The following is a 21,654-nucleotide window of genomic DNA, read 5'->3' as shown; positions in this document are numbered from 1 at the left end:
AATGCCCCAAAAATGCATTTTTTTGCCCCAAGGCCCTGCTCCAAAACCAGCGATTTCACACCCCTGCCCCGCCCTCCTCACGCCCCTGCCCCGCCCCCCTCACGCCCCTGCCCCGCCCCCACCCCATTCCCCCGTCCATGGGTTTGGAGTCGGGATCGGGCCGGAGCCTTCCCCATTCTCAGAGCCTGGGCTGGAGACAGACACAGGGATGGGCCCGGACAGACGGACATGGGGCTGTGGGGTGTGAAATTGCTGGTTTTGGAAAGAGGTCTTTGGGGTGAAAAGTGCATTTTTGGGGCATTTATGCCCATGGGTGGAGGATGAAGGTGTCTGGCTGAGCAGGTGTCTGTCTGTCTGTACAATGGCTGTGTGTCCAGCTGGATGTACAACTGTCTGTCCAGCTGGACATGCAATGGTCCCTCTGTCTGGCTGTGAATGTAACCAGCCGTGAGTCCATCCATAGAACTGTCCATGTGTCCAGCTGGACATGTCCTTGTCTGTGTCTGCCTGTCAAACCATCCCTGTGTCCATCTGTCTGTCTGTCTGTCTGTCTGTCCGTCCAGCCATTTCCACTGAACATCCAACCACCAACAGCCCTGTCCATGTGTCCGGCTGGGCAGCGCAGCCTGTCCTGAATCCTCCAGCCCCCCCCAGGCTGGGGAGCAGGGATGAGGACAGATGGACACATGGATGGTGGCACAGGTGGGCACATGGATGGACAGACGCGTGTCCAGGTGTCCAACTGGACATGAAACTGTGTCCAGCCCAAAGGTGACCCATCCATGTGTCTCTGCCACTGTCCAACCATCCACGGAGCTTTCCATGTGTGCAGCTGGACCTGCAGCCATCTCTGTGTCCGTCTGTCCTGGCTGGACGTGCCCCTGTCCATGCGTGTCTCCCTTCCCTCCCCACCCTGGGGAGCAGGGGAGGAGTGTCCAGCTGGACACTCGGACAGGGGCGGATTTTGGGGCTCCTGCCCTTCCCACCTGCTGGGGGTCCTGCAGCCCCCCAGCCCCAGCAGGGGGGGACAAGATTGGAGCCAGCACTTCCCTCCTGGGATAGGGACAGACAGGGATAAGGATGGACACATGGCCCCTGACACCCCCAGCCCCCCCTCCCAGCTGCAGGGCCTGGGGGGGTACCTTGTGGGTGTGCCCAGCCGTGCCCCAGACACCAGGTGGGGCAGGACAGACTTCCATGCCTCACCTCCATCCAGCAGCACCTTTTTTCCTGTTTTTACCCCCAAACAGGGGCAGCTCCCCTGCCTCCACACCCCTCCCTCGGTGGGGGTCAGCAGGTGAGGGTCTTCCTGGGCTTTACCCCAGAAATCCCCATCTGCTGCTCTGGGTGGGGTTGAAAACCTTAAACCACCGTTTTAATCCTTTCTCATCTCTTTTAACACATCACACTCTCAGCAGTGACTGGAGTCTTTCAGTCCCCCCCACTGGGCTCCAGCTCTGCAGGAACCCCAAAACATCCCCTGGGCAGGAAGCTGCAGCCCCCTCCCCGAGCACCAACCCTTACAAAATAATGCATTTTATTCCATCTCTTTCCTTCCAGAAATACACTTTTTACACCATTTCCGAGCTGTCTCTTAAATAAAGGCTGGGCGGGAGCGGGGTCACTCGGGGGGCGGGGGCGGCCCCTCGGCCGGGGGGGCCGGGGCAGCGGCCGGCGGTGGCTCGGGGCCGTCGCGGGGGCGGAAGAGGAGCTCCCCGGCGGGGATGACCTGCTCTGCCGGCCAGCCCGCGGCGCCGTAGGGCTGGTAGAAGTCGGGCTCCGCCTGGAACATGACGAGCGCCTGGGCCGTGTGGATGCGCACGTGCTGCGCCAGGCTGCTGGCGTCCAGGAACTTCTCCCCGCAGGAATCGCAGGCGTAAAGGATCTGCGTGTTGGGGTCTGCCGGGGGAGAGAGAAACACACACCAACATGGGCGAGGCGCTGGGGTGGTGCGATGGTGTAGGAAATAGATTTGTAGAAAATTCTACAAATCTGCAAATTCTACAGGATGGGAGCTGCCAGGCCGTGCTGGTACTCCCAGAGGTGCTGGGGTGGTGGGATGGGAGGAGCCAGCCCGGTATTCCCGGTATTCCCGGTCTCACCTGCCTCCTGCACCTGCTTCACCGCTTTGGTGATCTCGGCTTTAAGTGCTTCAGTCTCATCGGCCGTCACCGCAGCTGCCACGGGCACCACTGTGGGAACGGGGGTGACAGGGACATCAGGGGGACAGGGACATCAGGGGGCCTGGCTGGGCAGGAATTCCCCCCTGGCCGTGGATCCTGCCCAGTGCCGAGGTTGGGAGCGTCTCCAGTGGGATGTGAGGCTGCCCAGACCTGGGTGCTGTGCCTTTGGATAAATCTGCAGTGCCTTTGGGGGCTCCAGGACCTCCAAGCTGCACCCCGTGGAAAAGCCCCAAACTGTCCCCCCACAAATGAATCTCCCTTTTGGGGTGACTCTCGGGCCCCTCAAACTGCACCCCATGGATAAACCTCCCTTTCACGACCGCCCCAAGGCACCCAAGCTGCTCCCTAGGGATAAGTTTCCTCTTTGGAAGGGGTCCAGGGATCCCCTAGGCTGCCCCTCACAGAAAAATCTAATTTTTGGGGTGTCTCCTGGAACCCCAAGCTGCTTCCTGGAGATCCACCCCCATTTTAGGGCAGTCCTGGGATGCCCAAGGTGCATCCCATGGACAATCTTCCCTTTTAGGGTGGCTCCTGGGACCTCTAAGTTGCACCCCCATAAATCAACCTCACTTTTGGGACAGTTCCAGGCCCCTCCAGCTGCTCCCCACAGACAAGTTTTCCTTTCAGGCTGACTCATGGAACACCCAAGCTCCTCTCCAGGAATAAAATCTCCCTTTTGGGATGGCATCTGGGACCTCCAAGCTGCACCCCATGGATTAAACCTCCTTTACAGGACACCTCCAAGAACCCCAAGCTGCATTCCCATGGGTATCTCCCTTTTGGGATGCCTCCTGAGTCCCCTAAGCTGAAGCCCCATAAATGAACCTCCCTCTGGGGACAACTCTGGGACCAGCCAGCTGCTCCCTATGGATAACGTTCTATTTCAGGACAACTCCAAGATCTCCCAGGTCTCTTAACCTTCCCTTCTGCATGGCTCCCAAGCTGCCCTCCATGGATGAACTCCCTTTGGGAACCCCACGGGCCCCCAGCTCACCTGTGAGCTGCGTCACAGCGGTGGCAGCCAGCGCCTCGGTGGCCAATGTCACCATGTCATCGGACGCCACCGTGACAATGTTGACCTCGTCGCCCTCCTCGGGCTCCAGGATCTTGATGCCAGCCTTGCCCTGGTGCACGGTCTTCACGTGGGAGCGCAGGTTGTCCACGCGGTTGAAGCCGCGCCCGCACTTGTCACACAGGAACGGCTTCTCCCCTGGGAGAGGACAGGGAACGGGGTGTGAGTGAGGGGGCGATGCCCGGGGGCGGTGCAGGGTTCTGGGAGGTACCCACCCGTGTGGATGATGATGTGCTTGGACAGGTCACCCACGTTGACAAAGGCTTTGTTGCAGACGGTGCATTTGTGGGGCCGGATGTTGTCGTGGTGACGGATGTGGTTGGCCAGCTGGCTCGACTGGACGAACCTTGGGGAACGAGGCCACGGTCACCACAATCCATGGTACCTCCACCCTCCCTCCAGAGAACAGCACCTGGCTGCAGAGGGCGAGTGGAGGTGCCCCCTGATATTCCACCACCACTGAAGTGCCCCTCCCGGTATTCCCAAGGGGAATCCTCACCTCTTCCCACAGCGCTCGCACACGTAGGGCTTCTCCCCGGTGTGCTGGCGCACGTGGGCGATGAGGGAGCTCGCCTGGGTGAAGGCTTTCCCGCAGATCAAGCACTGGCACGGCTTCTCTCCTGGGGAACCACAGGAGAAGGTGGGTGGGGAGCACGAGGGGAAGGAGAACCCCCGGGGAGGCAGGAGCGTATCCGTACCGGTGTGGATGCGGACGTGGCGCTGCAGCGCGCCGGGGTCGGCGAACTGGCGCTGGCAGTGCACGCACACGTACGGCTTCTCCCCGCTGTGGATCCGCAGGTGCCGCTTCAGGTTACCTGGGAGCAGGGCAGGCTGAAGGACACCGGATCCCCCTCCCCTTTTCCTCCTTCCCAGAGCCCCAGAAGCTCCCTCGGGAAAGCATGGTGCTATTCAGGGAGCAGGGACCACGCAGGGATCAAGGGAAGTTGACTGAACCATGCTTGGGATCAGGCAACACCATGGAAGTGGAGACAGCCAGAACAAGCACCCAGTGTTTGAGGGGATCAAAAGACTCCACTGGGATCATTTCAACCCTCTGGCTCTGCAGCAGGCTGAGAGAAGATGGGAGGAGACATTCCTATCTCCAGCATTTGGATGAGGATCCCCTTTCCAGGGTGTGGCTCCATGGAGAAAACCAGGAATTCATGCAGCACAACCATGGCACTGTAAAGCCGGGATGAAATCCTTCCTCTGGCTCTGATCCAGCCTCAGAATACTCCCTGCTCCCCCCAGACCATCTAAGTCCTGTCACTCAGCCCCTCAGCCCCCCTCCTCCATGTTACCTGATGTGGTGAACTGCTTCCCGCACTCCCGGCACTTCAGGGGCCCATCTGCGATGTGGATCTTCAGGTGAGCCTTCAAATTCCCCACCTGGGGATGGAGAACAGGATGGAGAGAGCCCAAAACCACCTCGTCTCCCTTTGGAGCAACCCAAATCCCCATGGATCCCTTTTGGAGTGGCCTCTGGGACCTCCAAGCTTCACCTCATGGATAAACCACTCTTCCCAATCTCCAAGACCCTCAAGCTGCATCTCATGGATAATCCACCCTTTCAGCACCACTCTGGACCCCCAGCTACACCTCATGGATACACCACTATCCCAGGGCCATTCTGGGAGCCCCAAACTGCATCCCTTGGATAATCCACCCTTTCAGGACCACTCTGGGACCCCCAGCTACACCTCATGGATACACCACTATCCCAGGACAGCTCTGGGAGCCCTGGACTGCATCCCATGGTCAAATCTCCCTTCCAGGACCACAGTGGCCCAGCTTCCCCGCTCCCCATCACACCTGGTTGAACTTCTTGTCGCAGTGGGGACACTTGTGCTCCTTGTCGGTGTCGTGCGTCTCCAGGTGGCGCATCTTGGAGGTGGGGTCGGAGAAGGAGCGCCCGCAGTAGTCGCACTGGTAGGGCTTCTCCCCGCTGTGCACCAGCTGGTGCCGCTTCAGGTTGCCCGAGGTGGTGAAGAGCTTGCCGCAGTCCTCGCAGCGGTAGCGGGCCTCGCCCGTGTGCCGCTTCTTGTGCAGGTTCAGCAGGCTGATGAGCCGGTAGCTCTTCCCGCACTCCTCGCAGCCGTACGGCTTCAGCGGGCTGGGACCAGGGGGGAACGTTACACCCAGCACCAGGGTCTCGCTGCCCCAGTCTGAGTGTCAGCCCCAGCCAGATCCAGGAATCACAGAATGGCTTGGGTTGGAAGGGATCTCCAAGCTCATCTTGTTCCACCAGACCCCACCTGCCCACTTGACCAGGTTGTTCCTAGCCCCATCCAACCCTGAACACTTCCAGAGATGGGGAGTCCATGAAACAACACGAAAGGGAAGCACAATTTGGACAATGCTCTCAGACACAGGATAGGATTCTGATGGTGTCTGTGCAGGGCCAGGAGATGGACTTGATCCTTGTGGATCCCTTCCAACTCAGGACTATCCTGTGACTGTGGAAGAGGCAGAAAGACAAATCTCCTCCCGGATACCCCAACACACCGATGAATTTGCAAAGGATCCAACCATTCCCAGCAAACCTCACATTTTTCAGGTGTCTTTCCCTGGCTCCACCCATACCTGTGTGTCTTCTCGTGGGCCTTACAGGCGGCCGGGTCGGAGAAGGCCTTGTTGCACTCCCTGCACGAGAAGGGCTTCTCTCCGGTGTGGATACGGATGTGCCGCTTGAAGTTCCCAGTGTGGGTGAACTCCTTCCCGCAGTCCTAGGGATGGAAAGACAGGCACTGTCACCCTGCTGTCCCCGAGGCACCTGGTGGCATCTGGGAGCTGCTGCCCAGGAGCCTGGCTGCCTCACCTCGCACTTGTGTGTGACGGAGCCATAGGCCTTGGACTCGGTGCGGTCGCTGTAGGTGCCGGAGCGCAGCAGGCGTGGCTCCCCTGTGTTCTCCTGCCCGGAATCCGTGCTTCCTGACTCATTATCCTCAGTGTTTTCCCCGTTCTCCAGCTGGGTGGGCTCCTCCTCGGGGATTTTACCCTCATCTTCCTCCTCCACTATCATCTCCCCTTCTTCCTCCTTCCCTTCCGGCTTCATCTCTGCAGGACGGTAGAAAATGGGGATGCTCAAATTTGGGAGTGGCGGCAGAGGCACAAAATCCACCTGTATTTCCTAACCTAAGAATACTGGGATTAGGTATCCCTTGTCCCCAGGGAAATCACAGAAACATCTGAGTTGGAAGGGAAGTGAAAGCTCATCCATCATCACCTTTGATTGGAATCACTTTGCATTTGCAGGGGATTAGCCCTGAATTCCCAAAGCCTGTGCAGGCAGAAGAGAATTTCCCAACTCTCCTCACTATGCTCCCAGAGGATCCATGCCTCACAAAACTCACACAATTAATTCCACAGATAAGGAGGGTTCAAGCCCCGCCCAGCTTTGTCCCAGCCCCTTTGTCCAACGCACCTCCTGTCCCGGCGGTGTCCGTGGCCGCGAGGCTGTCGCTGCCCACCGCGCTCTCCGACGGCTGCGGGAGCCCGGGAGCGTCGGCCTTGGGGTCCTCCTGGATGGCAGCACCAGTCCCTGTGAGCACCGGAGTGTCAGGACAGGGTGTGCTGGGGGTGACAGCAGGACCCAGGCTGTCACCCCTCGCTGGCTCACCTTCCTGGCCAGCCAGCTGCTCTGCAGGCGCCTCGGGCTGTGCCGCGGCCTCTGGCTTCTCCTCCTTCCCCTCGGTGTCGGGAGCAGCTGCTTTGGCTTTGTCAGGCTCCCCCAGAGCTTCTGCCACCACCGATGTCTTGTCATCGGCCGCCACCTTGTCAGCTCCTGCGAGGCAACAGGCGAAACCATCCAGCTGCTGCTGCCAGCAGGATTCCCAAATCCCACAAAATTCACAGAAGTAGCAATTTTTCAACTGCTGGTGCTGCCCAAGAGGATCAAACCCCATCCACGCGCACCAGATGCACCCAGGAACTGGGTTTGCAAGGTGGCCAAGGAGCATAAGTGGATAAATTTTGGACTGCATGAAGCACAAGTGGGTAAATCTTGACTTTGCCTGGGTGAGGGGAAGCCAGAAGGGTACATACCAATCTGCTGCTGGTTCACCCCAGGGGGATTTTCTGGGGGCACAGAGAGAGATTTGAGTGCGTTGCAAGCGCTGACGATCTCCTGCATCTGCAGGAAACCTGCCACGGCCAGCACGTCCTCCACGTTGTCGGGGCTCAGGCTCAGCTTAGCCGTGTACATGAACTCCAGAACCTGGCCCAGGCCTGCAGGGGAGGTGACACAACCAAAAATGAGTCCTCACCCCTCACTCTTTCATTTTGAAATGCTCAAAATAACAGGCTGAAGAACCTCCCTCAAAACCCGAGCGAGGAATTGTGTTGTTTAAGGAGCTGGGAGGGATCCTGGATAAAAACCCCAGGCCTACCTGCGGCGTTGCTGATGTCCAGGTGCACCACGTCCTTCTGGTCCACGAAGAGCATGCGGAAGTAGTCGCTGCAGGCGGCCAGCACGGCCTTGTGGGCCTTGAAGTCGATGCCGTCCACCACGAAGGTGCAGTCGCAGAGCAGCCCCAGCTGCCGCTGCTGGTTCAGCTGCTCCAGCACCTGCCGGCTGTGCTGCGGGAAATCCATGGCTGTGGGAGGGAAAAAACACCACAGGGGTGGGGGTGAGGTGTGTGGTGAAACCACTGAAGGGCTTGTGGAGGAGGAGAGGTCACAAAACACTGCCCTCGTGGTTAAAATACAGCTCGAAAAGGTGAATTTCAGCTCCTCTCCTGGCTAAATCCAACCCCAAACCCTCTCCTAGAACAGCCACGACTCCAGCACTGGGCTAGGAGGAGTTGATGGAACAGCCACGATGGTTTCAGCAACCATGACAATATTCAGAACACAGCTATTGCTCCTCAGCTGGTCCAAGCAGCGAGTAGGAGCCTTGTCACCTCTGCAGACACAAGTGCCATCGTCCCTCCACTGTGTCACAGCTCCTGCCAAAGCCACAGCATGGGAGTGCTCATCCAAACCTTCCAGCTCCTGCTCTTACAGCTGCTCACGTCACGATACCGAGGAATTTTTATATTTTATTATGTGTTTGGAGGGAGTTCTCCACGCCTGGAGCACAGCTCTGCCTAAGGAATGCTGCAAATTGCTGGAAACATGGCAAAACCCCAATTTTCCAGCAGGTCCTTGTCAGCAAAGTGCCACACTGTGGATTTTCTCCTGAGCTGCATCCGTAGGGTGAATGAAGGGTTTTCACTTGGCTTTGTCTTCCAACAATGATTCTGGTGCTGAAGGGAATTGGGAATTGTTTCAAGGGATTGGCAAGGAGGGAGCAGAAAGGAAACAGGGACTATCCAGTTATTGTTCATGCAGGAAGTCTCCAAAGCTCTGGACACTGGAGCAGGAAGGTTATGGCTGGGGAAGGACTCCAGGATTCCATGCTCGGTGTCTCTGAAAGTTTCCAGCCCATGGAAGTTGTTTTTCCATTTCATCACCTCTTAAATCAGGAGTTTCCAGTCAGGAACAAGCGAGAGGTTTGGATCCACAACACCAGGCACTTCCAGCTCTGGTTCCTTCCAGTGATCAGTGGTCAGAGGGAGCCTCCTCCTGTCAGCTGTGACTGCCAGCAACACTTGGGGAAGGATCTTCCTCCCCGGGATTCCTTCAGCTTCCATGGGCATTCCCAGTGTGGATGAGAGGCCAGGACCTCTCTGACAGCATCGGATCACGCACAGAGAGGAAGTTCTACTCCATTTTGTCATTGCAATGAACTCCCTGCCCTGGCTTTCCCCCAGCTCTCCAAACTCCCCCAGCCTGTCCCAAAATACATCCCTGACAGCCAGAAAAAACAGTACTTGGGTCAAGATACTGCACAGCATGGCCCAGTGTGGTTTGCAAAGCTCTGGAGAAAAGGGGGAGCATTTTCCCTATAGGGTAAACAAGGCTGTGGTCCGTGCTTGGAGAGCTCTCTGCGCAGCAGAACCTGAGGAATCCTGACAGTTCCATGCACTAAAAGGGTATTTTGGGGAATTTGTGGGAGGCACTTTGCATCTGAACGATGATTTTTAACGTTCCAGGATTGGACTTGTCTCAGCTTTGCTCCCCAGCTTTGAGAAGGAAGTAAAAATCCAGGAAACTCAACTCCTCCCCAAAAAAACTTCCTATTTTCTGTAGTCTCCCCTGTAATGTCATGTTCCAGCTCCCCTTGGAAGCGCAGCAGGGAGAGGCTTGGATGAGCTCTCTATACCTATGCCCAGCAGCCAATGTTACCTTTACCCACTAAAACCCCTGACTCTGAGGTTTGACAATCCCAAACACCTGGACCCAAGCCCCAGGAGTGGTGCCCGAGCTCACCCCTGTGCTGTGGGGAGCAGAGGTACCCGGAGGATCGAGGGCCAGAGGGTTGCGTCTCTCCTCCAGAGATTTCCCTTTTCCAAGTGCTCAGGTCAGTCTCTATGCAGCCATCCTGGGAAAAATGGGATGGAAAAATTCAATTTTAAACCTCCAGTCTTGGGTGCTGAAGGTGCAAAACCCCTGATGCAGGACTGGGCATCCTCTGATTTCCCCTCAGGGGAGACGATTCCCCTCCCGACCTCTCCCCCGACGAGGTTGTTGAGTCTCTCATTATCCAATTAATCATGCAGAAGTTCATTATGAGCCCACCCACGTCCTCCACACAGATAAATACAGCAGCTGCAGTCCCAGGGAGCTTCCCACGCGAGCTCTGCTAAGCACTCTCGCTAATTAGCAATATTACCTCTCCCCTTCCCTGCCACAAGAACATCTACCTATTAAAAACCCCCAAACCTCCCTAAATTAGAAAAAAACAGTGAGTTAAACACTGCCTTTCCAGGCTGTCACCACCCAGCCATCCATGCTGGGAAGATGAAAGGGAAGAGGGGGTTTGCTTCCTACCCACCGTCATCTCCCGCCTCGTGCGTCAGCTCGGGGAACAGCGTGGCCCCAACCCTCGCTGCCTCTGCCCACAGGGCTCTGTCCTCATTTCCAGGAACAGATCCTGCAACGGTTTTCATGAAAAAAATAAAGTTTGGAGCTGATCTGAGCAGAGCAGCTCCACATCATAATAATATTAATAATAATAATAATATGGATCATGGACAAGGGAAGGGCTGCAGAGCTTGTGGTCGGAAGCGGAAGGCGAGCTGTGAGAGGGGAAATGAGCACAAAGAGGAAAAAATGTGGTGAAAAGGAAATATAAAGTGAGAAAGACACGAGAAGAGGGACGTCCTGGATGCCTCACAGGGAACAGACATCCTGAGGATGCCTTGGCTATTTGGATTTCAGGCTTATGGATGTGCTGGTGCTGCTCTGGACCCCAAGACGTCACTTGAGCCTGAGATCTGCCCTGAAACCCCTCCTGTGTCTGCAGCGCCCAGGGATGACCAACCCTTGTCTCCTCGGGGAAAAATACCCTTTGGAATGCTGGCTGAGGGCTGGAATCTCGGGAGAAGCCTCTGATGCAGAAACAAAACTAAGGAAACGCGGCCGGTGCAGGAAATGTGTCACCCGTGCCGGCCCGCAGAGGGCACGGACAGCCAGGAGGGGCTGTCACCTCGCCAGAACAAGGGAAAATCCCGTTTTCCTTGCGGTTTTCCCCGTCCCTGAGGGGCAGGGATGTGTCTGGAGCTGGCTCGGGGCTGTGACCCCCATTCCCCAGCAGCGGGAGGATCTTTGGGTGGCCCGAGGGGACGGCGATGCCCCAAGCCCGGGGCACACATGGCTTCGTCCATGGCCGGGCCCCGAGGCACCTCACGGCTGGGGGTGACACGGCGGACAGGGACACCCCGGGCAGGGGCCCTCACGGCGGCCGCTCGCTCCTCTCTCGACAACCACGAGCCCCCTGCTCCCCTCATGACAGCCAGAAGCCCCACTCCCCTCACGACAGCCACCGACCCCCATTCCCCTCATGACAAGCAGGAGCCCCCCGCTCCCCTCACAGCGGCCAACAAGCCCTGGCAATATCCGGCAGCCCCTCGTTCCTACCGCGACAACTCCCGTCCCCCCCAAGACAGCCAGCAGCCCCCCGTTTCCCAGGGCTCGCCAGCCGGACCGCACCCACCGCAGCCTGCCCGCAGAGAACCGGGAGCCGCGCACCGGGGTGACCCCCAAAGCGGCTCCGTTACCGCACAGGCAGCGAGCCAGGCCGCAGCCTCCTCCCCTCTCAGCGCTCGTGTCCGACTCAGCCCTCTCCCCAGCCCCTCCAGCACTCTCTCGGGGCCCCCATGCCGCACCTGCCATGCCGGGCCCGGCGGGGCCTCACCCGCGGCCCGCGGCCCTCACCGTGACACCGACCAGACAAAGGGCGCCGCCATCTTGGCGCCGGGCGGAAGCGGCGTCGCCCCGGCCCGCCCAGCGGCGGCGGCGTCACTGCGCATGCGCGGCGGGGCCTGGTCACCTTCCCGCCCCTTCCTGCCGCAGAGGCGCAGCCATGACAGTGGGGGGGCGGTGCTGAGAGGCCGGGAGGAGCCATGAGGGGTCCAGAGGGGCCATGAGGGAAAAAGAGGAGCCATGAGGGGTCCAGAGGGGCCATGAGGGAAAGAGAGGAGCCATGAGGGGTCCAAAGGGGCCATGAGGGAAAGAGAGGAGCCATGAGGGGTCCAGAGGGGCCATGAGGGAAAGAGGGGAGCCATGAGGGGTCCAGAGGGGCCATGAGGGAAAGAGAGGGGCCATGAGGGAAAGAGGGGAGCCATGAGGGAAAGAGAGGAGCTATGAGGGGCCCAGAGGGGCCATGAGGGAAAGAGAGGAGCCATGAGGGGCCCAGAGGGGCCATGAGGGAAAGAGGGGAGCCATGAGGGGTCCAGAGGGGCCATGAGGGAAAGAGAGGAACCATGAGGGGTCCAAAGGGGCCATGAGGGGTCCAGAGGGGCCATGAGGGAAAGAGAGGAGCCATGAGGGGTCCAAAGGGGCCATGAGGGAAAGAGGGGAGCCATGAGGGACCCAGAAGGGCCGAGGGGAGCCGTGAGGGGCCCAGGGGACCATGAGAAGCCGAGGGGGGCCGTGAAGGGCCCAGAGGAGCTGTAAGGGGCCATGAGGTGCCGAGGGGAACCATGAGAGGCCCAGAGGGGCCATGAAGGACTGAGGGGAGCCATGAGGGACCCAGAGGGGCTGAGGGGAGCTGTGAGGGACTGAGGGGAGCCATGAGGGGCCATGAGGGGCCAAAGGAGGCCGAGCACAGCTGTGAGGCTCGAAGGTCCCGGTGCCGGCGCCACCGTTCATCGCTCACCGTGTTCCAAATCACAACATCACCGCTGCTTAAACACCCCTGAGGTGGCGAATCCGCCGCTGTCCCAGTGCCTGACCACCCACTCCATGAAGGAATTCTCTGTATATCTAACATAAATCTCCCCTGCCACAACTTGATGCCGTTCCTCTTTTCCTGTCACTTGTTCTCTTGGCTCCATCCTTCTGTCAGGGAGAAGGTTCCCGGTTGTTGGAAATAATACAACTTTCCTAACTAATTTTTAATGAGTTGTTTTAGTTAATTGCAAGCAGCACCCACCTTCGGCCAGTACTAGTTAAGTTTCTACACAGACTCTTGTTACTCAGATCATTAATCACCAAAACCTTGAGTTTGTTAAAACTAACCCTGACAAGATTCTATAAAGCTAAAGGCATTTGAAGATTGGACATCTGGGATCCTAAATTTACGGTCCTTCAAGGACATTGGAGTAACCAGAAAATAGAGAGGAGATTAAGGCCTGGAAAACTGGAGATTTCAAGAAGATGATAAAAGAATTATAGAAATCAATTAGCAATAGAGGACAGTATGCTAATTAATGAGGAGAATTATGTGACTTAGAACCAATGAACATTAATTTATTTGTTTGCTGACAATGTATAACTAAGTGAAAAAGTTTTGTATTGGCTACAAAAGTACCCTCGATCCCCTTGTCCAGACCACTGGTAGAGTTTAACACGTCTCAAAAACCTGTTTTTTCCCCCCAGCTTTCCTGCCACGAACGAGCTGCTGTGGGGTGTGTTTGGGGCCGGGCTGAGCTGGCCCTTCGCCCTCTGCACATCTCCCCTGTCCCAAAGCGATGGGGGCAGAAATAGAGCGGTTTTCCCCCATTTCCCTCCTCCTTTCTCCGCACCTCCCTGGGCCAGGGCCACTAGATGGCAACCAGTGACCGGCGCTGCGTGCCGGGGTGGCTTTGGGGACATGGGGACAGACGGTCCCACGGCCGGGGCCCGACGGCCGCTGCCCCTCCGAGCTCCCCGAGCCTTCCCAACCTCAGCCATCGCTTTTAACCCTTTTTCCCGCAGGGGGACTGCCCCGAGCGCCGGCCGGAGCGGCCGTGCCTGGGCCGCTGCCAGGGTGCTGATGGCAGTCACGAGTGGCCGGGGCTGCCCGGGCGGAGCAGCAACACGAGCCGGGCTGGGCAGCCAGAAACAGGCGCTGCTGCCTCGCTGTTGTGGGTACACACAGGGGACGCACAGCCGGGCCCTTCCTCCCCCAAAAAATAGCCCTTGGGTTCGGGGCCGTCATCCCGGCTCGTGCCGGCCTTGGGGCATCCCCAGGGTGGTGGGCGAGGGTGGGCGAGGGGAGGAGGAGGGCTTGGTACCCTTCCAGGTGGGTCGGCAGCCGGGCAGCTGAGGGAATGGCTCCGAAATAGAGCTTCGGGGAAGAAATGAGTCACCCCGGGCTGGAAATAAACAGGGCAGCGGGCGCCCGAGCGGCTCCTGGTGCGGGTTTTTGTCGGGATGGTGGAATATCCCTTACCGAGGCACCCCCCCCGGTGTGAACCCACACCCCTTTTTGAGGGTAAAGCATCAGGGAAACGTCAAAAAATGGAGAAGGCGGCAGTCAGACGTTCTCAATAATTTATCCCAAGCTCTATATACAAAGACAAGCTCTGGCGGAGGGTTGGGAAGGGAACCTGGCTCCCAGCAGGACTCCTGGCACGCTGGATCTCTCCCCTCAACACGCGCCAGCTAAAAATCACCGGAGCTGGGACTCCCCTCCGGCGTTCCTCCGGTGGGTGACGGGATGCGTTCAGCACAGGTCTGACCCCACTCTGGAGGGAGCCTTCCCATTCCCTACCCCACATCCCGCCTCCTTCCCAAATCACCCATTTAATTAGCGAGGGAGGGAAAGGAGAGGGGGGAAAGGAGCCCCCCGACCCCTCAGATCTTGATCTCAGTCCGGAAGGTTTGCTGGACGTGCTCGGAGTGCTTGGCCGGCCGGCGCTGAGCCCGGATGGTCAACATCCCGTTGTCCCCCAGCGAGGACGACACCGACGTGGGGTCCACATCTTCGGGCAGCTGGCACTTGTGGGTGAAGGTGTTCATGACGGTGCCATCCGTGGCCAACTGGGAGAAAAAAAATGTGTGAAAAGAGGCGATTTTGGGGTGCAAGTGGAATGGGGACTCATTATTCCCTGCGGTCACCATTAATTAATGGTGAATTAAACCCCACTGGGGTTGTGGCCACAGCTGTTTGGGAATTGAGTGGGAGCTGGGTGGTCCCCGCACAGCCGGTGAGGATTTTGGGGTCCCTCGCTTTGGGGGTGAGCAGGGAAAGGGGGGAGCACCCACCTTCTCAGCGTGCACCTCGATCTGGTTGTTGGAGGTGGTGACGATGATGTCCTCGGGCGCGAAGTCGCTGACGTCCACCGTGAACTGATAAGTGTTCCCCAGGGTCTTCACCACGCCCGTGTTACCGGGGCGAGCTGCTGGGCAGCGTTTGGGGGGTCACAGCCACGGCTTGCCGAGGATCCCCCCCAAATACCTCCCGGGTGCGCCCCAAACTCACCTGGGAACCCCAAGGTCTCCCCGTGGGGCCGGACAAAGCTCCCGAAAAGCTCCATGGTGCCGGCGGGAGAGGATTTCCCCTTCACCCACCGCTTGCCCCCACCTGCGAGCCCCAGCTCCCGCCGGGGGGAAGAGCGGAACCCCCTTCCTCGTTCTCCTCCCGGCGAAGGCGACGCCGGATCGGTTATTTCGGGATATTTCGACTTGACGAGCTTTTTAAAGCCTCGTTAAGGCTCCCGGCCGCCTGCCAGACCTCTCGTAAAACCGGCTAAATTTAGGTCTTGCGCCGGAGACGGTGGAAATTTTTCCCCTCTCCGTTCCCCCCCCACCCCCCCAGCTCAACGCCATGGAATGCGATGCCTATTATTAAGGAATAATCATGATAATTAATTAAAATACTTATTAAATCGTCCCCGCCGCGGGATGTACGTTGGGACTGGCAGCTGGAGGGTGGCGGAGGGGGGAGGAAACCCGGCTCGCTCCGGCCCGAGCGGGTCCGTCGGATTCGTCAAGGTCGTTTTTAATGAGCTCGTTTGCAAACTCAGTCGGGCAGCGGAGGCCGAGGCGGGAGGACGGGTCAGGGGGTGCTACAAAAAAGGGGGTGCGGTCCCCTAAAACGTCCCCGGGATGGAGCGCCCCGTCCCCGGGGGGCTGCGGGGGGAGAAGGAAGAGGAGGAGGAGGAGGAGAGGGTGCTGGTGTCGGAGCACAGCTGGAGACCCTGCCCCACTGCCCGGAGAAGGGTCCGAGGTGAGACCCCCCACTCAAAAAGGGGGATTCTGGGGGCTGGGGTTTTGGGGGGTCAGCACCCTGTTTCCCCCCTCGCAGGGTGCTTGGAGTGGGTGAGGCGGCAGCTGTTCCGCGTCGGGGAGGATTGGTACTTCCTCTTCATCCTGGGGGTGCTCATGGCCACCATCAGCTTCACCATGGACATCATCACCACCAGGCTCCACGCGGGTAAACGAGGGGCGCCCGGGGGGCTCCACCGGCGTTTGGTGGTTCACCGAGTATACGGGAGGGTCTTTCGGGGTGCAAAAGGGGGTGCTGGGAGGTGCATTCCGCTCCTGACACCTCTTCTCCAGCCCACACGTGGCTGTACCGAGAGATCGGGGACATCGGGGTGCTCAAGTACCTCTCGTGGACCCTGTTCCCCACGGCAATGGCCGCCTTCTCCACCGGCTTCTCCCAGAGCATCACCCCGCATGCTGGAGGTGAGCCAGCTACCCCGACCTCCCTGGCTCCCTAAAATGCCCCCTCGGTAATGGGGGACCCCTAAAATTTGGATCCTGCCCCTCCCCCTGCTCCAGGCTCCGGCATCCCGGAGCTGAAGACCATCCTGATGGGCGTGGTGCTGGAGGACTACCTGGCCATCCAGAACTTCGGAGCCAAGGTGGTGGGGCTGACCTGCACCCTGACGTGCGGCAGCACCGTTTTCCTTGGGAAAGTGGTGAGGGATCCCCTTCTGAACCCCAAAATCCCCGGCGGTTTCAGCTGGTGCCGGGGTGGGGGGGCCGCTCAGCACTGTGTCCCCCCAGGGTCCCTATGTCCACCTCTCCGCCATGGCCGCAGCCTATCTGGGGAAGATGAGGACCACGGTCACGAGGGAGTATGAGGTGGGGGTGCCACCGCTCAAAAAATGAATGGAAGGATTTGATTTTACCCCCAAAAAGTTGGGGTCGTGCCTAACCCCCTCTCCCCCCCCCCACCTTACAGAACAAGTTCAAGCAGCACGAGATGCTGGTGGCAGCTCAAGCTGTCGGGGTGGCCACAGTCTTCGGGGCACCCATCAGTGGTGAGGACCCCCCTAATCCCACCCTGGGCACCCCCAAACCTCGCCCTGATCCCTTCCCCCGTTTTTCCAGGGGTGCTTTTCAGCATCGAGGTGATGTCCCCCCACTTCGCCGTGCGGGATTACTGGCGCGGCTTCTTTGCTGCCACCTGCGGCGCCTTCATGTTTCGGCTCCTGGCCGTGTTCAACAGCGAGCAAGGCAAGGCAGGGCGGGCAGGATGTGCCCCCTCTACCCTCCCCCTGTGACATTTTTGGGGTGCTCACCACCAAACCCACACCCTCATTCCTGTCCCCCCTCCCAGAAACCATCGCCGCTGTTTTTAAAAGTGACCTCAAGATTGATTTTCCCTTCGACCTCCTGGAGACCTTCTTTTTTCTAATTCTGGGGTATGGAGGGTCTGGTTTTGGGGTGCTGTCTGTGCTCTGCCTGTGCCCTGCCTGTTCCCTACCTGCCCTCTCCTCACAGGACCATCTGTGGGATCGTGGCCTGTGCTTATCTCTTCTGCCAGCGCTGGATGATGGTGGCTGTCAAGAGGAACTGGTTGACGGCCAAGCTCTTGGCCACCGAGTCTGTACTGGGCATTCGTCCATCTGTCTGTCTGCACCCTGCACCCTCTGTGTTCGTGTGTCCATGCCGTGCAGGCTCTGCGTGTCCCTGTGTCTTTCCCATGGGTGTCCTTTTGTCCTCCCCTGTCCCCCCTGCGTGTCCCTGTGTCCCCCCCCTGCACCCTGCCCACCCACTCTCAGTGTCTGTATGTCCACCCTGTGCACTCTGGCCATCCATACATCCACTCCATACGCCCTCCACATGCACCCCATGCACCCCGAGTGTCCCTGTGTCCCCTCCCTGCACCCCGAGTGTCCCCATATGCCCCCCATGCACCCTGCTCACCCCACCCCATCCACCCTGGGTGCATGGATGTGTCCACCTTGTGCATCCACATGTCCCTCCACTGACCCTGGGTGCTCCAATGTCCCCCCATGCACACTGCCCATCCACCCCGGGTGTCCCTGGGTCCCCCTGTCCGTCCGTCCGTCCCCACATGCCCAGCCCCCGTGTCCCCCTGCAGCAAACCCGTGTACACAGTGCTGGCGGTGCTGCTCCTCGCCTCCATCACCTTCCCGCCCGGGCTGGGGCAGTTCATGGCCTCCAGGGTGAGTGGGGACACATGGGGCTGCCTGGGGGACCCCAAAACCTCGCAGCAGGGGCTCAGGGTGTCCATTTGTCCATCTGTCCAGCTCACCATGAAGGAACATCTCATCTCCCTCTTTGACAACCGCACGTGGGGCTCACTGGCTGCCAACGCCTCAGGGGTGGCCAAGCCTGGGGGGCTCTGGCAGGAGTGGGACCATCCCTCTGCCACCATCTATGGCACCTTGACCTTCTTCCTGCTCATGAAGGTAACCATGGACCCCCAATCTCTGGGTGTGACTCCCAACACGGTGTCCCCATGGGGTGACCCCCTGTGTCCCCCCAGTTCTGGATGTTGATCCTGGCCACCACCCTGCCCCTGCCAGCCGGGTACTTCATGCCCATCTTCATCTATGGTGAGTTGGGGGTTGGGGGGACATGGGAGGGACAGCCAGGCTGGGGGAGGGGTTCAGGGGGCTCATTCAGCCCTTGGAGTGGGACACTGGGGGTGTATCCAGCCCTGGAGGGGTGGTACATCCAGTCTGGGGGGTACAGGGGAGGTATCTGGCTCCAGGATGGCTGCAGGAGGGTGGTCACCCCTACCTCCACCATTTTTGGGGGGGGCTTCTGGGATCTCCCCACCTTCCCTTCTCCCCCAATTTCAGGAGCAGCCATCGGGCGCCTGATGGGGGAGGTGGTGGCCCTGCTCTTCCCACAGGGGCTCCATCCAGATGGACCCCCACGGCCCATTCTTCCTGCTGGCTATGCCCTGGCAGGTGAGTCTGGGGGTGGGGGACACCCCCACGGGCAGGGGGACACCCATGGGTGGGGGACACCCACCCCCAGCCCCTGCCCCCCCCTTCCCTGCCAGGCGCAGCCGCGTTTGCGGGCTCGGTGACCCACGCGGTGTCCACGGCCCTGCTGGTGTGCGAGGCCACCGGGCACCTGGGCCACCTCCTGCCCACCGTGCTGGCCGTGCTGGTGGCCAACGCCATCAGCCAGAAGAACCAACCGTCCTTCTACGACGCCGGCATCATCGTCAAGAAGCTGCCCTACCTGCCCCCCATCCGCAGCCGGCACATCGCGTAAGCCCCCACCCCAAAACCCCACGTTTTTGGGGCATTCTCCAGGAAACGATGGAAATCTGGGGGGTTTTGTGGTTTTGTGCTCGCCAGCTCCTACCGAGTGGTGGTGGAGGAGTTCATGGAGCACCAGGTGGTGGCCTTGGCCAAGGGGGACGGTTTCCAGGAGGTGCTGGTGGCCTTGGACGCCTCTGCCGATGCCGAGTACCCCGTGGTGGAGAGCACAGGTGGGATGTGGGACCTGGGGGGTCACTGTCACCATGGGGGGTGGCCAGTCCCTGGCCCTCTGATGTCCCTTCTGTGTCTCCTCATGCTGTCCCTATGGTGTCCCCCCAGTGCCCACCTGATATTCCCACGCTATCTCCATGCCTTGCCCACGCTGTCCCTGTGGGGTGTTCCTGCAGTGTCCCCATACTGCTCTTACGGTGTCCTTTGTTATTCCCAGGCTGTCCTGTTTCCATTGATGCCCACACATTGTGCCCTCAATATTGCCATGGTGCCACCTCAGTATTCCCATACTGTCCCCATGGTGTCCCCATGCCATCCCCATGGTGTCCCCATCCTCTTTGGTGTCCCCATGCTGTTCCCTCAATATTCCCATTCTGTCTCCATGGTGTCCCTATGGGGTGTCCCCTCGATATTCCCATACTGTCCCCTACCATCACCCTGCTGTCCCCCTGGGATGTCCCCTTGGTGTCCCCAGTACCTCTCCCTGTTATTCCCATACTGTTCCCTTGGTGTCCCCCTGGTACTCCCACACTGTCCCCATACTGTCCCCTCTCCAGGGTCCCCCACTCTGGTGGGCACCGTCAGCAGGTCCCAGCTGGTCACCTTCCTCCAGAGCCACGAGCACCCTCAGGCCCCCCAAGGGGAGAAGGTAAACAGGGTGGGGGACACCCTACCACACCCAAAAAGCTGCTTTTCCACCCCAAGATTAACATGTCACCTTCCATAAGCTGGCCACCATGGGGACACTTGGGGACGACTGCACCATCGAGCCCATCATGCTCCAGTTCTCCCCGTGGACCTCCCTGCACCAGGTTTGAGGGGCTGGAACTGGGAGCCTCCCCCGGTCCTGGGAGCCTCCCCCGGTCTGTGTCACACTGAGGGGACACGGCGAAGGTGGCTTTGTCCCCACGTGTCCCTGTTGTGCCTTTCCCAGGCCTATCACCTCTTCCAGCTGCTGAAGCTGCAGCGAGTCTTCGTCACCCGCTCCGGGGAGCTGGTGGGAGCTGTGAGCAGGGCAGAGGTGAAAAGGGGGAAAAGGGGAAAAGGGGCGAATGGGTTTGGAAAAGGGAAGAGAAAAGGGGGGCAATGGGGGGAGAAGGGGGGAAAAGGAGAAGGGAAAGTGGGGGGAGAGCCCCTGTCCCACCCCCTCTGTTTCCTTCCAGCTGCGGAGAGCCATTGAGGACCTCGCCAACCCCAAGTGATGACGCTTTGGGACCACAGGGGACCCTCCCCACTGACATCCCCCAGGAAAAGAGGGGGAGTCCTGACCCCCCAGCTGGTGTGGGGGGTCTGGGCTGGGGCGCCAGTTCTCCTGCAGAGCGTGTTGTGCATTAAACACATCGACCCATCAGTGCTTCCTCCCCACCACCTCCTTTTTCTCCAGCCCCGCCGGTTTCTTTCAGGGGGGGTCACCCCCTCCCAAACCCAACAACAACGCTTAAAACCGCCCAGATCACCCCGAAACTGCCCAGGACATGCACTGAAGTGCCCCAGTCTCTGCGACAGCCCCCCTGTGCCCTCCTTCTAAAATTACCAGCACATAATTATCCTCATTTTCATTACTGCAATTAATCAGGGGGTGGGTGTTTAGTGACCCCGAAATCCGGGGGGAATGGGGGGCCGAGTCCCCCCAGCCCTTTGGTGCCCCCCGGACTGGGGCGCAGCGGGTTTGGGTGGCGCATCGGGCGCTAACGAAGCCGTAATTAAGCCTGGGGGATTAATGAGGTGCGGCGGGGCAGGTTGGGCAGGGCGGGCATGCCCGGGCCCGGCGCAGGACGGGTGAAGTGGGGTCAGCGCCAGGGAGACACCCCGAAAGTGGGGCAGGAGCTGGGCTGGGCTCCGGGCTGGGCGCTGGGAGCGGGGCTGGGCTGCGGCACCCACGGGACGACGAGGGGAGCAGGGGAAGGGTCCGCAGCACCCCCGATCGCCCGGGGGGGGGGGGGTGGTCAGCGGGCAGCGTTCCCAGCTTTGCCCGTCACCCCAAAAGCCCCGCTGTCTCCGTGCCTCAGTTTCCCCCGTCACCCCAAAAGCCCTGCTGTCGCCGTGCCTCAGTTTCCCCAGCCCGTGGGCTCCTTGCCCGGCCCCGCCCTGGCACACAGGCGACCGGGGGCTGCAGGGCCCAGCCCGGGCTGTCCCCCCCGATCCGGCCCCTCCCGGGCGCCGCTGGACTTTGAGCCGCGATCGAGGCCGGCGCCGGGGCTGAGCCCGAGAACTCGTGACACCCACAGGCCCAAATGCCCGAAACGGGGTGAAAGTCCCCCAAACCCGCGGCTTTCGCAGCACGCTGTTGGCCCGCCCTCAGCTCCCACCCGTCCCTTATTATGGTTTGGGGCAGAAAAAAAAATGTCAAACCCCTTTTTCCGGCGTTTTCCTACCCAGTCATTTGCAGGCTCCGGGCAGCCGGCGCGGCCGGGCTTTGGCTTCGGGGGAGCGGCGGGGG

The 21,654-nt window shown here is 59.7% G+C and overlaps 3 protein-coding genes across 6 annotated transcripts; 1 reads left to right on the top strand and 2 right to left on the bottom strand.

Moving 5' to 3' along the window:
- Positions 1 to 1,520: 1,520 nt before the first annotated feature.
- On the bottom strand, positions 1,521 to 11,593 carry ZBTB17 (zinc finger and BTB domain containing 17). Of its 3 annotated transcripts, XM_053997724.1 has the most exons (17): positions 11,466 to 11,573; positions 10,133 to 10,231; positions 9,568 to 9,679; positions 7,644 to 7,850; positions 7,300 to 7,482; positions 6,875 to 7,039; positions 6,680 to 6,796; positions 6,074 to 6,312; positions 5,839 to 5,981; positions 5,068 to 5,368; positions 4,557 to 4,644; positions 3,954 to 4,070; positions 3,755 to 3,875; positions 3,471 to 3,601; positions 3,178 to 3,393; positions 2,103 to 2,192; positions 1,521 to 1,899 (listed from the first exon to the last, which is right to left on the bottom strand). In XM_053997724.1, the coding sequence occupies exons 2-17, from the start codon at positions 10,136 to 10,138 to the stop codon at positions 1,622 to 1,624; spliced, it is 2,514 nt and encodes an 837-aa protein (XP_053853699.1). In that variant the 5' UTR covers positions 10,139 to 10,231; positions 11,466 to 11,573; the 3' UTR covers positions 1,521 to 1,621. The 3 variants fall into 3 exon arrangements, with proteins under 3 accessions (XP_053853699.1, XP_053853698.1, XP_053853697.1); XM_053997723.1 differs by having other exon boundaries at positions 6,680 to 7,039; positions 11,515 to 11,593; XM_053997722.1 differs by having other exon boundaries at positions 6,680 to 7,039.
- Positions 11,594 to 14,041: 2,448 nt separating this feature from the next.
- Positions 14,042 to 15,201, bottom strand: HSPB7 (heat shock protein family B (small) member 7). Of its 2 annotated transcripts, none has more exons than XM_053997821.1 (3): positions 14,987 to 15,201; positions 14,770 to 14,906; positions 14,042 to 14,544 (listed from the first exon to the last, which is right to left on the bottom strand). In XM_053997821.1, exons 1-3 carry the CDS (start codon positions 15,039 to 15,041, stop codon positions 14,359 to 14,361), a joined length of 378 nt encoding a protein of 125 aa, XP_053853796.1. In that variant the 5' UTR covers positions 15,042 to 15,201; the 3' UTR covers positions 14,042 to 14,358. The 2 variants fall into 2 exon arrangements, with proteins under 2 accessions (XP_053853796.1, XP_053853797.1); XM_053997822.1 differs by having other exon boundaries at positions 14,770 to 14,903.
- Positions 15,202 to 15,408: 207 nt separating this feature from the next.
- Positions 15,409 to 20,611, top strand: LOC128818155 (chloride channel protein ClC-Kb-like). Its single transcript, XM_053997244.1, has 20 exons — positions 15,409 to 15,561; positions 15,658 to 15,733; positions 15,812 to 15,940; positions 16,066 to 16,194; positions 16,291 to 16,430; positions 16,519 to 16,596; positions 16,697 to 16,775; positions 16,846 to 16,971; positions 17,075 to 17,159; positions 17,239 to 17,340; positions 17,843 to 17,927; positions 18,012 to 18,173; positions 18,251 to 18,320; positions 18,570 to 18,680; positions 18,776 to 18,989; positions 19,080 to 19,213; positions 19,772 to 19,863; positions 19,943 to 20,026; positions 20,149 to 20,235; positions 20,378 to 20,611. Exons 1-20 carry the CDS (start codon positions 15,409 to 15,411, stop codon positions 20,414 to 20,416), a joined length of 2,175 nt encoding a protein of 724 aa, XP_053853219.1. The 3' UTR covers positions 20,417 to 20,611.
- Positions 20,612 to 21,654: the final 1,043 nt, after the last annotated feature.

Source organism: Vidua macroura, chromosome 23 (genome assembly GCF_024509145.1).
Source record: "Vidua macroura isolate BioBank_ID:100142 chromosome 23, ASM2450914v1, whole genome shotgun sequence".
Taxonomy (NCBI): Eukaryota; Metazoa; Chordata; class Aves; order Passeriformes; family Viduidae; genus Vidua; species Vidua macroura.
The sequence above is the reverse complement of the archived record's forward strand: the minus strand, read 5'-3'. Positions and strand labels throughout refer to the sequence as shown.